The 14,121-nt window shown below is 41.2% G+C and overlaps 1 protein-coding gene across 1 annotated transcript in view; it reads right to left on the reverse strand.

Annotated features, from left to right (window-relative positions):
• Window positions 1-3,274: 3,274 nt before the first annotated feature.
• Window positions 3,275-14,121, reverse strand: part of LOC145525203 (uncharacterized) — a 33,566-nt gene continuing 22,719 nt past the window's right edge. The window contains exons 5-6 of the mRNA XM_081538038.1: window positions 8,043-8,224; window positions 3,275-3,475 (exon numbers count right to left, since the gene is read on the reverse strand). Of these exons, the coding sequence (XP_081394164.1) occupies window positions 8,064-8,224 (161 nt within the window). The 3' untranslated portion in view covers window positions 3,275-3,475; window positions 8,043-8,063. The remainder of the gene's footprint in view (window positions 3,476-8,042; window positions 8,225-14,121) is intronic.

Consider the following 14,121-nt stretch of genomic DNA (forward strand, 5'->3'; position numbering starts at 1 on the left):
CAAACATCAAAGCAATTATTAATAACATAGCCAAGTTTGTGCAAACGATTTTCAACTCTTGATTTGGGTACTATGAGTATGTCAACTGTCTCCCGCATGGTATAATATTGATTGTTCTCAATTAAAGATTTGATTGCTGTCAACTTCAACCGGCCTACCTGACCGTGAAGTGTTATCCAGAGAGAAATCTCTGGGATGAAACTTCAAAAAGCACTTTTGACATGTTTGACTAGTCACAGCACCTTCTCCATACATGACACTAATCTTTTTTTGTGTTTCAGTTATGTTTTTAGCTTTCTTCAAAGGATAAAGTATAAAATGCCAAAATGTTGCTTTTTCCTTCAATCTTAAAATGGGTACACAAAAATTCACCAAATCTGGTAAGTTTTTTTTAATGCATGCTAATATGAGAGCTATCACGATACCATTTAACAAAATTGTTTTGAATGAAGTTAAAGACAACTAAACACTACTAGAGCCATTTTCAGAAAAAAACGAACAACATTTTGACCAACCCAATACTAGAAAGATAAAACCTAACACTCTATCTTTAAACCTATAAGTTTTAAATATTGTGTAAGAAACACCAAGATATATAAAGGGCTTTGAGCTCCTCATGACGTTGATGCCGGACTTGGTTTACTCCTGCATAACTCAGTTTTGACCTGATATTATAAAGCAGTTTAGGCTCCTATACATTTTGTAAGTTATTCTGTATCTATAGAATATGTTGTTGCTGTTCAGTCACTCAGTCGTGTCCAAGTCTTTGCAACCCCGTGGACTGCAGCACGCCAGGCTTCCCTGTCCTTCAACATCTCCCTGAGTTTGCTCAAACTCATGTCCATTGAGTCAGTGATGCCATCCAACCATCTCATCCTCTGTCATCCCCTTCTCCTCCTGCCTTCAATTTTTCCCACCATCAGGGTCTTTTCCAATCAGTCGGCTCTTCACATCAGTTGGCCAAAGTACTGGAGCTTCAGCTTCAACATCAGTCCTTTCAATGAATATTCAGGTTTGATTCCCTTAAGGACTGACTGGTTTGATCTCCTTACAGTCCAAGGGACTCTCAAGAGTCTTCTCCAACACCACAGTTCAAAAACATTAATTCTTCAGCGCTCAGTCTTCTTTATGGTCCAGCTCTCACATCTATATTTGACTAAAGGCATTCCTGATAATACCAAAAACACAGAATGAACTACCTCCCAATTCTTTCTCTTATTTTGACCCTCAAAAACAAATAAACAAATGAACATACTGTTATGTCATTTTTATAGGTGGCCAGAATAGTACAATCTATTGAAGGGTATCAGTTCAGTTCAGTCGCTCAGTCGTGTCCGACTCTTTGTGACCCCATGAACTGCAGCACGCCAGGCCTCCCTGTCCATCACCAACTCCCGGAGTCTACCCAAACCCATGTCCATCGAGTCGGTTATGCCATCCAACCATCTAATCCTCTGTCATCCCCTTCTCCTCCCGCCCCCAATCCTACCCAGCATTAGGGTCTTTTCCAATGAGTCAACCCTTCGCATGAGGTGGCCAAAGTACTGGAGTTTCAGCTTCAACATCAGACCTTCCAATGAACACCCAGGATTGATCTCTTTTGTGATGGATTGATTGGATCTCCTTGCAGTCCAAGGGACTCTCAAGAGTCTTCTCCAACACCACAGTTCAAAAGCATCAATTCTTCGGCGCTCAGCTTTCTTCACCGTCCAACTCTCACATCCATACATGACCACTGCCATACATGACCACTGGAAAAACCATAGCCTTGACTAGACGGACTTTTGTTGGCAAAGTAATGTCTCTGCTTTTAAATATGCTATCTAGGTTGGCCATAACCTTCCTTCCAAGGAGTAAGCATCTTTTAATTTCATGGCTGCAATCACCATCAGCAGTGATTCTGGAGCCCAAAAAGATAAAGTCTGACACTGTTTCCACTGTTTCCCCATCTATTTCCCATGAAGTGATGGGACCAGATGCCATGATCTTAGTTTTCTGAACATTGAGCTCTAAGCCAACTTTTTCACTCTCCTCTTTCACATTCATCAAGAGGCTCCTTAGTTCTTCTTCACTTTCTGCCATAAGGATGGTGTCATCTGCATATCTGAGGTTATTGATATTTCTCCCTGCAATCTTGATTCCAGTTTGTGTTTCTTCCAGCCCAGCGTTTCTCATGATGTACTCTGCATATAAGTTAAATAAGCAGGGTGACAATATACAGCCTTGACGGACTCCTTTTCCTATTTGGAACAAGTCTGTTGTTCCATGTCCAGTTCTAACTGTTGCTTCCTGACCTGCATACAGGTTTCTCAAGAGACAGGTCAGATGGTCTGGTATTCCCATCTCTTTCAGAATTTTCCACAGTTTATTGTGATCCACACAGTCAAAGGCTTTGGCATAGTCAATAAAGCAGAAATAGATGTTTTTCTGGAACTCTCGTGCTTTTTCGATGATCCAGCGGATATTGGCCATTTGATCTCTGGTTCTTCTGCCTTTTCTAAAACCAGCTTGAACATCTGGAAGTTCACGGTTCACGTATTGCTGAAGCCTGGCTTGGAGAATTTTGAGCATTATTTTACTAGCATGTGAGATGAGTGCAATTGTGCGGTAGTTTGAGCATTCTTTGTCATTGCCTTTCTTTGGGATTGGAACGAAAACTGACCTCTTTCAGTCCTGTGGCCACTGCTGAGTTTTCCAAATTTGCTGGCATATCAAGTGCAGCACTTTCACAGCATCACCTTTGAGGATTTGAAATAGCTCAACTGGAATTCCATCACCTCCACTAGCTTTGTTCGTAGTGATGCTTTCTAAGGCCCACTTGACTTCACATTCCAGGATGTCTGGCTCTAGGTGAGTGATCACACCATCGTGTGATTGAAGGGTATAGCTTCCTAGATTTCAAATTAGAAGGATTTTGAATTTGACTATGTTTCGTGAAGCTAGCGTTTAATGGTTATCATATTCTTTATGCAATTCCTGCTGATTGTTTTGTGGTTTCAGCTAGGCTTTGGTGCTGTGCTGTGGCTTCATCATCAAGATGGCAAGCAACAATGGGAAAGGAAGGATTTCTATGATGGTGAGAGAAGAGTCATTCAAGTGCCCTGGACTGCACACCAGAAGCAAAGAGTTGACTTTTTTTGCCCACAGAATGGAGTATCTCACCTTCCTAAGAAGAAAGGTTTCAGAGAGGGTTTTGACTTTTTTCAGATCACAGCGGTGGAGCTATTTAAATCCTGGAACTATGATGATTGTTCCATAAATTCACACAACAAAGCACCATCCAAAAAAGGTCAGCTTTTACTGTTAATATAAAACTGTGAGGCTGGTGTTTGGATCCCTTTTCACAGAGGAGGAAACTGAGTACAAGACATTAAAGAAGTGCCCCAGACCATGATGTTGAGCTGTCAGGCCATGAAACATGCCTCCTAGGTCCCCAAGGGCATTGTTCTTCCTCTATCTGGATGTTTGGGAATATCTGCCAATAATAACAATTTTGTTTTTGTCATTAGTGATGACAGTTTTATCATTGTTGCTTTTGAGAAAAAAAAATGAGCCAACAGATTCAGTCACCTCTTGAATAATCCCTTAAAAGTGACTATTGGATCACATTGTTGAAAGGAGGCCATGTATTCAGGTCATTAAAAAAATAAAAAAGCTTTTAAGCTTCAAATGGAGAATTTAGATCATAATTATTTAGTGCACAGCTAAACTGCAGCTAGATCTAGGAAAACAGAATTCCTCTGTACTCAGAATCTTGATACATGTTGGATGAGGACTCTATTCCTTTGATTTACTTTTATAGCTAATGAGATACTCAGATATAATAGAGTGATAATATTTGCTGAAGTATTTCCACTAGTAGTACAACATCTACTGGGAAAAAAACTATCGTTATTCAGCCAACATTACTGAGTACCTAATACCTGCTGGGCTAGCATATAGTTATAAGAACAACAGAGTTGTTGTTTTTAAGGAGTTCACTGTTTTCTAAAAGAGACAAATCATTATAATATATGTACAGTTTATGTATAATAATTCATATACATAATAATATGTATTATACTCAAGACACTGTGGGAAAAAATCGGAAGATTAGACTTTGGAGATCTCTAACAATCTTATAGGGGAGGTGCCATTTGATCTAAGTCTTCTTAAATTCCAGAAAATACTTCACCAGGCTAAGAGACTAGAGTCTGGGGACACCTGTTAATATTATACATATAGCATGGCCTAAAAATGATTTCCATTTAAGAAATTAAAAGCCAGAGAAAGAAGAGAAGCTGTTATTCCCAAAGCATGGGGGAGAACATGGTGGAAGGTTAATAGCAGAACATCTGATAAGAGTAAGACCTAGATGCTCAGTTCACTGAGGAAAAAGATAGTACAGACTGATGGTCTAAATATATCAAAGTCAAATAGAAAAAAAATTCTCCATGTACTCACAATTTCACCCAGACTTGCTCAAAACACAAATATAAGCAAAACTTGGCTATATATAAATACATAATTCTAGAGTACACATAGTATTTTCATTCCTTCTCCAAAGTCTAATAATGTTTGAGAGAAGTTTAAATAACACCCAAACTCTTTAATTGTTCAAAGACTAACTCATGAGAAATTTTCATTTGTATGTGGAAAACTTTTCCTTCTAGTCATGCTCTTTCCCTAAGGAGTTTTTTTTTTTTAATAATTAATTTTTACTGGAGTATAGTTGATTTCATTCTGTCTGTCCACTGATGGATGAGGATAAGAGGCTTATGGAAGCTTCCTGGTGGGAGGGAATGGCTATGGGGAAAACTAGGTCTTGCTCTGGTGGGCTCAGTAAATCTTTAATCCAATTTTCTGCTAATGGGTGGGCCTGTGGCCAAACTATGGTAGGGGCAATGGCAGTAATGGCAACTTCTTTCAAAAGGACTTATGCCAGCACACCGCGGCTCCAAGGACTGTTGTAGTCAGTGCCCCTGACCCCGTGGCAGGCCACTGTTGCCCACACCTTTGCTGCAGACTCCCAAACACTCACAGCCAAGTCTGGCTCGGTCTCTTGTGGGGTCACTGCTCCTCTGCGTCCTGGTGCACACAAGGTTTTGTTGTGCCCTCCAAGAGTCAGTTTCTCCAGTCCTGTGGAAGTTCTGAAACCAAATCCCACTGGCCTTCAAAGTCAAATTCCCTGGGGGTTCTCAGTCTCTTTGCCGAATTCCCAGGTTGGGAAATCTGTTTTGGGCCCTAGAACTTTTCCAAAAAGGCAAGAACCTCTTTGTTATAATTGTTTCCCAGTTTGTGGATCGTCAGCTCAGTGGCTCTACAGTGGAGCTAACAGGGATCTCCTCCAAGAGGACTTATAACCTCAGATTAACAGATGACACCACTCTTAGGGCACAAAGCAAAGAGGAACCAAACACCCTCTTGATGAAGGGGAAAGAGGAGAGTGAAAAAGCTGGCTTAAAACTCAACGTTCAGAAAACTAAGATCATGGCATCCGGTCCCATCACTTCATGGCAAATAAGTGGGGGAAAAATGAAAAGAGTGACAGACTTTACTTTCTTGGGCTCCAAAATCACTATAGATAGTGACTGCAGCCATGAAATTAAAAGACACTTGCTTCTTGGCAGAAAAGCTATGACAAGCCTAGACAGTGTGTTAAAAAGCAGAGACAATACTTTGTTGACAATGGCCCATATAGTTAAAGTGAAAGTGAAGTCATTCAGTCTTGTCTGACTCTTTGTGACCCCATGGACTGTAGCCTACCAGGCTCCTCCATCCATGGGATTTTCCAGGCAAGAATACTGGAATAGGTTGCCATTTCCTTCTCCAGGAAGGAGAACCATACAGTTCTCCTTATAGTTAACCATATAGTTAAAGCTATGGTTTTTCCATTAGTCATGTATGGATGTGAGAGTTGGACCACAAAAAAGGCTGAGCCCCAAAGAATTCATGCTTTTGAACTGTAGTGTTGGAGAAGACTGTTGAGAGTCCCTAGGACTGCAAGGAGATCAATACCTGTCAGTCCTAAAGGAAATCAATCCTGAATACTCATTGGAGGGACTGATACTGAAGCTGAAGCTCCAATACTTTGGCCACCTGAGGCGAGGAGCTGACTCTTTGGAAAAGATATTGATGCTAGGAAAGATTGAAGGCTGGAGGAGAAAGGGATGACAGAAAATGAGATGATTGGATGGCATCACCAACTCAATGGACATGAGTTTGAGTAAGCCCCGGGAGTTGGTGATGGACAGGGAAGCCTGATGTGCTGCAGTCCATGTAGTCAGTAAGAGTTGGACATGACTGAGCGACTGAACAACGAACAACAAATAGTTGATTTACAATGTTGGATTAGTTTCTGCTATACAGCAAAGTGATTCAGTTATACATATACATGTATCCACTCTTTTATATTCTTTTCCAATATAGGCCATTAAAGGGTACTGAGTACAGTTCCCTGTGCTACACAGCAGGTTCTTATCTATTTTATGTATAGTAGTATGTATATGTCAATCCAAATCTTCCAATGTATCCCTCCCCCACTGTCCATCTTGGTAATGATAAATTTGTTTTCTATATCTGTGATTCTATTTCTATTTTGTAAGTAGTTCATTTGTACCATTTTTAAAGAATCCATGTATACATGATATCATGTAGTATCTGTCTTTCTCTGCCTAGCATTAGTTCATTCTTTTTATGGCTGAGTAATATTCCATTGTGTATATGAACCACATCTTCTGTATCTATTCCTCTGTCAATGGACATTTAGTAGATTTTTAAAACTGTTGTTTTTGTTTAGTCACTAAGTCATGTCTGACTCTTCGTGACCCCATTAACTGCAGCAGGCCAGGCTTCCCTGTCCTTCACCATCTTCTGGAGTTTGCTTGAACTCATGTCCACTGAGTCAGTGATGCCATTCAACCATCTCATCCTCTGTTGTCCCTTTCTCCTCCTGTCTTCAATCTTCCACAGTATCAGGGTCTTTTCTGATGAGTCAGCTCTTCACATTAGGTGGCCAAAGTACTGGAGCTTCAGCATCAGCATCAGTCCTTCCAAAGAATATACAGGGTTGATTTCATTTAGGATTGACTGGCTTGATCTCCTTGCAGTCCAAGGGACTCTCTAGAGTCTGCTCCATCACCACAGTTCAAAAGCATCAATTCTTCTGTGCTCAATTACCAGATAGTTATGGGGGGTGGGGAGCCCAAGCAAGAGCTGAGGAAGAGTGTCAGCTCGGATGCAGGCCCAGGCTCCCCATCTGCCCCTGGCACCCCAGCACATACCCCAGACCTGTGGTGCATCCACGAGGCTGGGCTCCAGGGAAAATACCCGGGTCACTGAGGCTCTTCTCCCGGTGCTGGGTGAGGCAGTGACGGTACTCAGGCACCTGATGCTCTACGTGAAGCCTCTTATCCAGGTAGGTCATGAGCAGATCCCCCCACCACTGGGACCAGCATGCTGGGGAGGAAGGTCCTCTGCCCGCCAAGCTTCCTCATCTACACCGTGGACCCTGTGCCAGCAGATGGGAAGCTAGGCTCTTCCCAGGCCTGAGCCCTTGGCTGACATCTGCCACCCTCCCCACCGTGACCTGGGTGGTATGAGGAATGCTTTTCCTCTGGCTGAGATGGAGATGGTTTCCAGCACAGATGACACAAGGACTCCTCTGAATGGAAGTGGTGAAGGAGACCCCTAGAGATGCCAGTGCAGGTCATGTCCCACATGCTGGCCCGCCCCTCTGCCTGTCATCTCCATGAGCTGCACATTTGGTTCTGTGGACGGAGGGCCAAGGACAGCCCAGAGTTGAGCCCCACGGGGAAGATTTTCGTAGAGAGGGGCTGCTGGGATTCTCTATGGGCTTAACCCCTCAACTCCTGGGAGATGCGGTTTTCCTGTGGACCTGCTGGCCACTTCATCAATGTCTACCTGGCAGGTGACTACATGAGGGACACCCCAGGAGGGCTGGGCAATGAGACCACAATCCAGGTTCCCAGTTTAGCCTGGCCCTGGCCATCCGGAGCCACCCTAAGTTTGTGATGGGGGTCTCAGTCAGCATGTTGACCTACCCCTTCCTGCTGGTCAGCGTCTCATGGCTGTGAATGACTGTGGGTTGCATGCCAGGCTCCCTGCTCACTCCCCAGTGTTCCAATCCTGGACCCACTGCTGGAAGGACCTGAGTGTGCAAGGCCAGCATGTCTGAGGCTCCAGTCTGCTTTTCTGCTGGATGGCATCAGGATCGTGCTTTGTCCTAGAGTAAAATGAATCATGAGAAAACAACAGAAGGGTCTCCGTTCATTTCCAAGGCAAACCATTCAATATCAGAGTAATCCAAGTCTATGCCCCAACCACTAATGATGAAGAAGGTGAAGTTGAATGCTTGTATGAAGACTTACTTACAAGACCTTCTAGAACTAATATAAAAAACAGATGTCCTTTTCATCATAGGAGACTGGAGTACAAACGCAGGAAGTGAAGAGATACCTGGAGTAACAAGCACGTTTGGCCTTGGAATACAAAATGAAGCAGGCAAAACCTAACAGAATTTTGCCAAGACAATGCAAGATACCTGGTGATAGCAAGCACCCTTTTTCAACAACACAAGAAACAACTTTACACATGAACATCACCAGATGGTCAATACCAAAATCAGACTGATTATATTCTTTGCAACCCAAGATAGAGAAGTTCTAGTCACAAAAGCAAGACTGGGAGCTGACTGTAGCTCAGATCATGAACTCCTTATTGCAAAATTCAGACTTATATTGAAAAGAGTAGGGAAAACCACTAGGCCTTTCAGGTATGACTTAAATCAAATCCCTTATGATTATACAGTGGAGGTGACAAATAGATTCAAGGGATTAGATCTGATACACAGAGTGCCTGAAGAACTATGGATGGAGGTTTGTAACGTTGTTTAGGAGGCGGTGATAAAACCATCCCCAAGAAAAAGAAATGCAAAAACACAAAATGGTTGTCAGAGGAGGCCTTACAAATAGCTGAGAAAAGAAGAGAACCAAAAAGCAAAGGAGAAAAGGAAAGATATATCCATCTGAATGCAGAGTTCCAAAGAATAGCAAGGAGAAATAAGAAAGCCTTCTTAAGCAAACAATTCTAAGTAATAGAAAAAAACACTAGAATGGGAAAGACTAAAGATCTCTTCAACAAAATGAGATATACCAAGGGTACATTTCATGCAAAGATGGGCACAATAAAGGACAGAAATGGTATGGACCTAACAGAAGCAGAAGATATTAAGAAGAGGTGGCAAGAATACACAGAAGAACTATACAAAAAAGGTACTAATATAACCACAATGATGTGATCACTCACCTAGAGACAGATGTCCTGCAGAGTGAAGTCAAGTGGGCCTTAGAAAGCATCACTAAAAAACAAAGTTAGTGGAGGTGATGGAATTCCAGCTGAGCTATTTCAAATCCTAAAGGATGATGCTGTTAAAGTGCTGCATTCAATATGTCAGCAAATTTGGGGAAATCAGCAGTGGCCACAGGATTGGAAAAGGTCAGTTTTCTTTCCAATCCCAAAGAAGGACATGCCAAAGAATGTTCAAACTACCACACAGTTGCACTCATTTCACATGCCAGCAAGTAATGCTCAAAATCTTTCAAGCTAGTCTTCCAAAGCATGTGAACCGTGAACTTTCAGACGTTCAAGCTGGATTTAGAAAAGGCAGAGGAACCAGAGGTGAAATTGCCAACATCCATTGGATCACAGAAAAAACAAGAGAATTCCAGACAAACTTCTGCTTCATTGACTATGCTAAAGCCTTTGACTGTGTGGATCACAACAAACTGTGGACAATTCTTAAAGAGAGAGGCATACCAGACTACCTTTCCTACATTCTGAGAAACGTGTCTGCAGGTCACGAAGCAACAGTTAGAATCAGACATGGAACAATGGACTGGTTCAGAATTGAGAATGGAGTACGTCAAGGCTGTAATTGCCACCCTGCTTGTAACTTACTTGCAGAATGCACATCGTGTAAAATGCTGGGCTGGATGAATTACAAGCTGGAATTGAGACTGCCAGGAGAAATATCAACAACCTCAGATATGCAGATGACACCACCCTTATAGCAGATCCGGAAAAGGAACTAAAGAGTGTCTTGATGAGGTGAAAGGAGAGTGAAAAAGCTGGCTTCAAACTCAATATTCAAAAACCTAAGATCATGGCATCCAGTCCCATCACTTCATGGCAAATAGATGGGGAAAAAATGGAATCAGTGATAGACTTTATTTTCTTGGGCTCTAAAATCACTGCTGATGATGACTGCAGTCATGAAATTAAAAGATGCTTGCTCCTTGGAAGAAAAACTATGACAAACTTAGACAGCATATTAAAAAGCAGAGAAATCACTTTGCCAATAAAAGTCTGTATAGTCAAACCTGTGGTTTTTTCCAGTAGTCACATATGGATGTGAGAGTTGGACCATAAAGAAGGCTGAATGCCAAAGAATTGATGCATTTGAACCGTGGTGTTGGAGAAGACTCTTGAGAGTCCCTTGGACAGCAAAGAGATCAAACCAGTCAATCCTAAAGGAAATCAACCTTGAATATTCATTGGAAAGACTGATGCTGAAGCTCCAATACTTTGGCCACCTGAGTTGAAGAGCCAACTCACTGGAAAAGTCCCTGATGCTGGGAAAGATTGAAGGCAGGAGGAGAAGGGGACGACAGAGGAAGAGATGGTTAGATGGTATCACTGACTCAATGGACATGAGTTTGAACAAATTCCAGAAGGTAGTGAAGGACAGGGAATCCTGGCATGCTGCTGTTCATAGAGTTGCAAAGAGTTGGACACGACTGGGTGACTGAATAACAATGACAACAAACATAAATCTCCCAAAAAACCATGCTGTCTCAGCCTAGTCACCGTGGTAAGGCCCGACCATCTCCAGGCACCTGTTAGACCAATGGAGCAGCACCTAGAAGGGCTCCAGACCAGCTGGACTCCGGTTTCCATATTCCCTCTGTGTCTGTCAGGAAGCAGGGTTGGGTGGGGTTGAGGCTGTGTCCAATGGATTGATGACTGTTAGGCCCAGGGAAGTTGAGGTAGGGCTGGGGAATTGTGGAAGAATCCCCTACTTTGCAGATTTCCTGAGTGTGTCTTGTGCAAGGGACCAGAGAATGGCTTGTGGAGGCCCAAGTTGGATGAGCAAAGGGTTGTGAGGTCAGGTGCCACTTCCCCCATTCACATCTCTGGGATCAGCCCCGGCTCTGATCCTGCTGGCCAGCTGGGACCTTTGCTCTCTTGCTTTGTAAATAGAATGTGATCCCCTTTCATGAGGCCACCAGCCTGTCCAGGTCTTTGCTGGAAGCTCACTTTATTTTTCTCAACACTGGTGGCACCTTCTGAATGGAACTCATGTGACTGCTCAGAATGTGGTCCCCTCGTCAAATGCTTGTCTGTTTAATGGTGATACCTTTCATGCAGGATATGGTTACCTATGCAGTTGTGAATACCCAAGGGTTAGGCAGATCAGTGACTCTAGTCCTATCCAGTGTAAAGCTCCTGGGACTTCCCTGGTGGTACAGTGGATAGTGATCTGCCTGCCAGTGCAGGGGACATAGGTTCAACCCCCGGTCAGGGAAGATCCCACATGCTGTGAAGCAGCTAAGCCCGTGTGCCACAACTACTGAAGTCCATGTGACTAGAGCCCATGCTCTATGCAGAAAGAGAAGCCTCCACAGTGAGAAGCCCGTGTACCTCAATGAAGAGTAGCCATGGCCCAGCACAACTAGAGAAAGCCCAGGCTCAGCAACGAAGATCCAGCACAGCCAAAATAAATAAATAAATAAATAAAGTTCCTAATAAGATTTGACCCTTTCTCCCTCAAATAAATATATTGATGATGATTTAGGGAAAAAAATAACCAGATATTTTAACACCTTTATGCGAAATGTAAATGATAACGGACTCAGACTATGGGACTTCATGAGCTAAAAGAAGCACCTTCATAATTTATAGTAAGGCACATTTTATTGTTTAAAATTATTTGTATATTATGAAATTTGTAGTATTTAAAATTTTAAACAGCTGATTTTAAAATTCTTTGGGCATCTTTATTTTAGTGGAAGATAGTTAATTAACATTAAATTGAAATTTTATTTTTTTAATTAAAAAAATTTTAACTTTTTATTTTGTCTTGGAGTATAGCCAATTAACAGTGTTGTGATAGTTCAGGTGCATAGCAAAAGGACTCAGCCATACATATACATGTATCAATTCTCTCAAACTCAATTGTCTCAATCAATTTCCTCAAACTCCCCTTTCATCCAGGCTGCCACATTATATTGAGCAGAGTTCTCTGTGCTCTACAGTAGGTCCATGTTGATTTATCCATTTTATCTATATTTATCCATTTTAAATATAGCAGTGTGTCATGTCCATCCCTAACTCCCTAACTATCCCTTCCTGCCATCCTTCCCCCCTGCCAACCATAAGTTCATTCTCTAAGTCTGTGAGTCTGTTTCTGTTTTGTAAATAAGTTCATTTGTATCATGTCTTTTCAGATTCTACATATAAGGAATGTCACATGATATTTTTCCTTCTGATTTACTTCACTCAGTATGACAATCTGTAAGTCCATCCATGTTGCTTTATTTTAGTGGAAGATAATCAATTACCATTAAGTTGAAATTTTAAATAAGCACTACTATTTGTTGCATGCTGATGTGTCACAAGTGTTCTGTATACTTTATTTACTTTTTAAAAAGTAAGCTGTACATTAAACAGAGTGAAGTAAGTCAGAAAGAGAAAGACAAATATCATATATTAATGGATATATATGGACTCTAGAAAGATGGTACTGATGAACCTATTTGCAGGGCGGCAATGGAGAGGCAGACAGAGAACAGACTTGTGGACACCGTGGGGGAAGGAGAGGGTGGGGTTAGTTGAGAGAGTAGCCTGGAAACATATACATCTCCATATGTAAAATAGACAGCCAGTGGGAATTGCTGTGTGACGCAGTGAGCTCACACCTGGTGCTCTGTGACAACCTAGAGGGGTGAGAGGGCGGTTCAAGAGGAAGGGGATGTATGTATACCTATGACTGATTCATGCTGATATACGGCAGAAACCAACACAATATTGTAAAGCAATTATCTTCCAATTAAAACAAATTAAAAAAATTAAGTTATACATTCAAAGAGTACAATCAAAAGTCGGAAAAGACATACTGAAAAGTTATCTGGACACTCAAGAAATTCTTTAAAATTTCCACCAGGAAATTGCAGCTTTAGAGAAAATCAATGCTATTATTTTCTTGAGTGTTTTTCTTGAGCTTTTTTGTGATTATACAAACAAATATGTGAGTGTATGTGTATCTTTATTTCCATCTTGTTTTTACATACTGTTCTACATCTTATTTCTCCTGATTAGCAGTATATCCTGCAAATATCCCATTTGGGGACATAAATATTTCCTTGTTCTTTATTACAGCATGATATTTGATTGCATGAGTCCATCAGAACAAACCTTTATAGATGGAAATTTAGTTTTTTTCCACTCTATTCTTATTATAACAGCACTGCAATAAATATTTGTATACAGTTATCAGTTTGCTCATTTACAAGTATATCTATCTATTTAATAAATTCCAGCTAGAGGAATGCTTGTCAGAGGTAGGTATATGTATTTGATAAATATTGTTAGATATTGCCAAATTGTTTTATGTGGTGGTTGGATAAATTTACACTCCCCCAAGCAATGTATGAGAGTATCTGTCTCCACCAGACTCTCACCACCAAAGGTGTTATTAATCTTTTTGTTATTTGCCAATCAGATAGGAAAGAAGTGCCTTATTTGTGCTTTAAATGGATTTTCTTATTAATCCCTATAACAATAAGTACTATTACTAACACCATTTTATATATGAGGAAATTAAGGCTTATGGAAGTTGGGTTACTTGCTCAAAGTTACTCATATAAAAGGTAGAAGAATCAGGATTAAACTCACTCTTGTCTGTGTCTTAAACAAAACTCCTAACCCTTAAGGATCACAAGCCAATAAATAACCTTAAAACTTAAATTATATTTCTCATAATTATTTTTGATGATTCAGAACTTAATTCAAAAGGTACAGCAGAATATCACAGTATTTTAGTGTCAGCATTATCAATATAAT

This window comes from Giraffa tippelskirchi, chromosome 11 (genome assembly GCF_054371585.1).
Source record: "Giraffa tippelskirchi isolate mGirTip1 chromosome 11, T2T-mGirTip1v1.2.pri, whole genome shotgun sequence".
In the NCBI taxonomy this organism is placed as follows: Eukaryota; Metazoa; Chordata; class Mammalia; order Artiodactyla; family Giraffidae; genus Giraffa; species Giraffa tippelskirchi.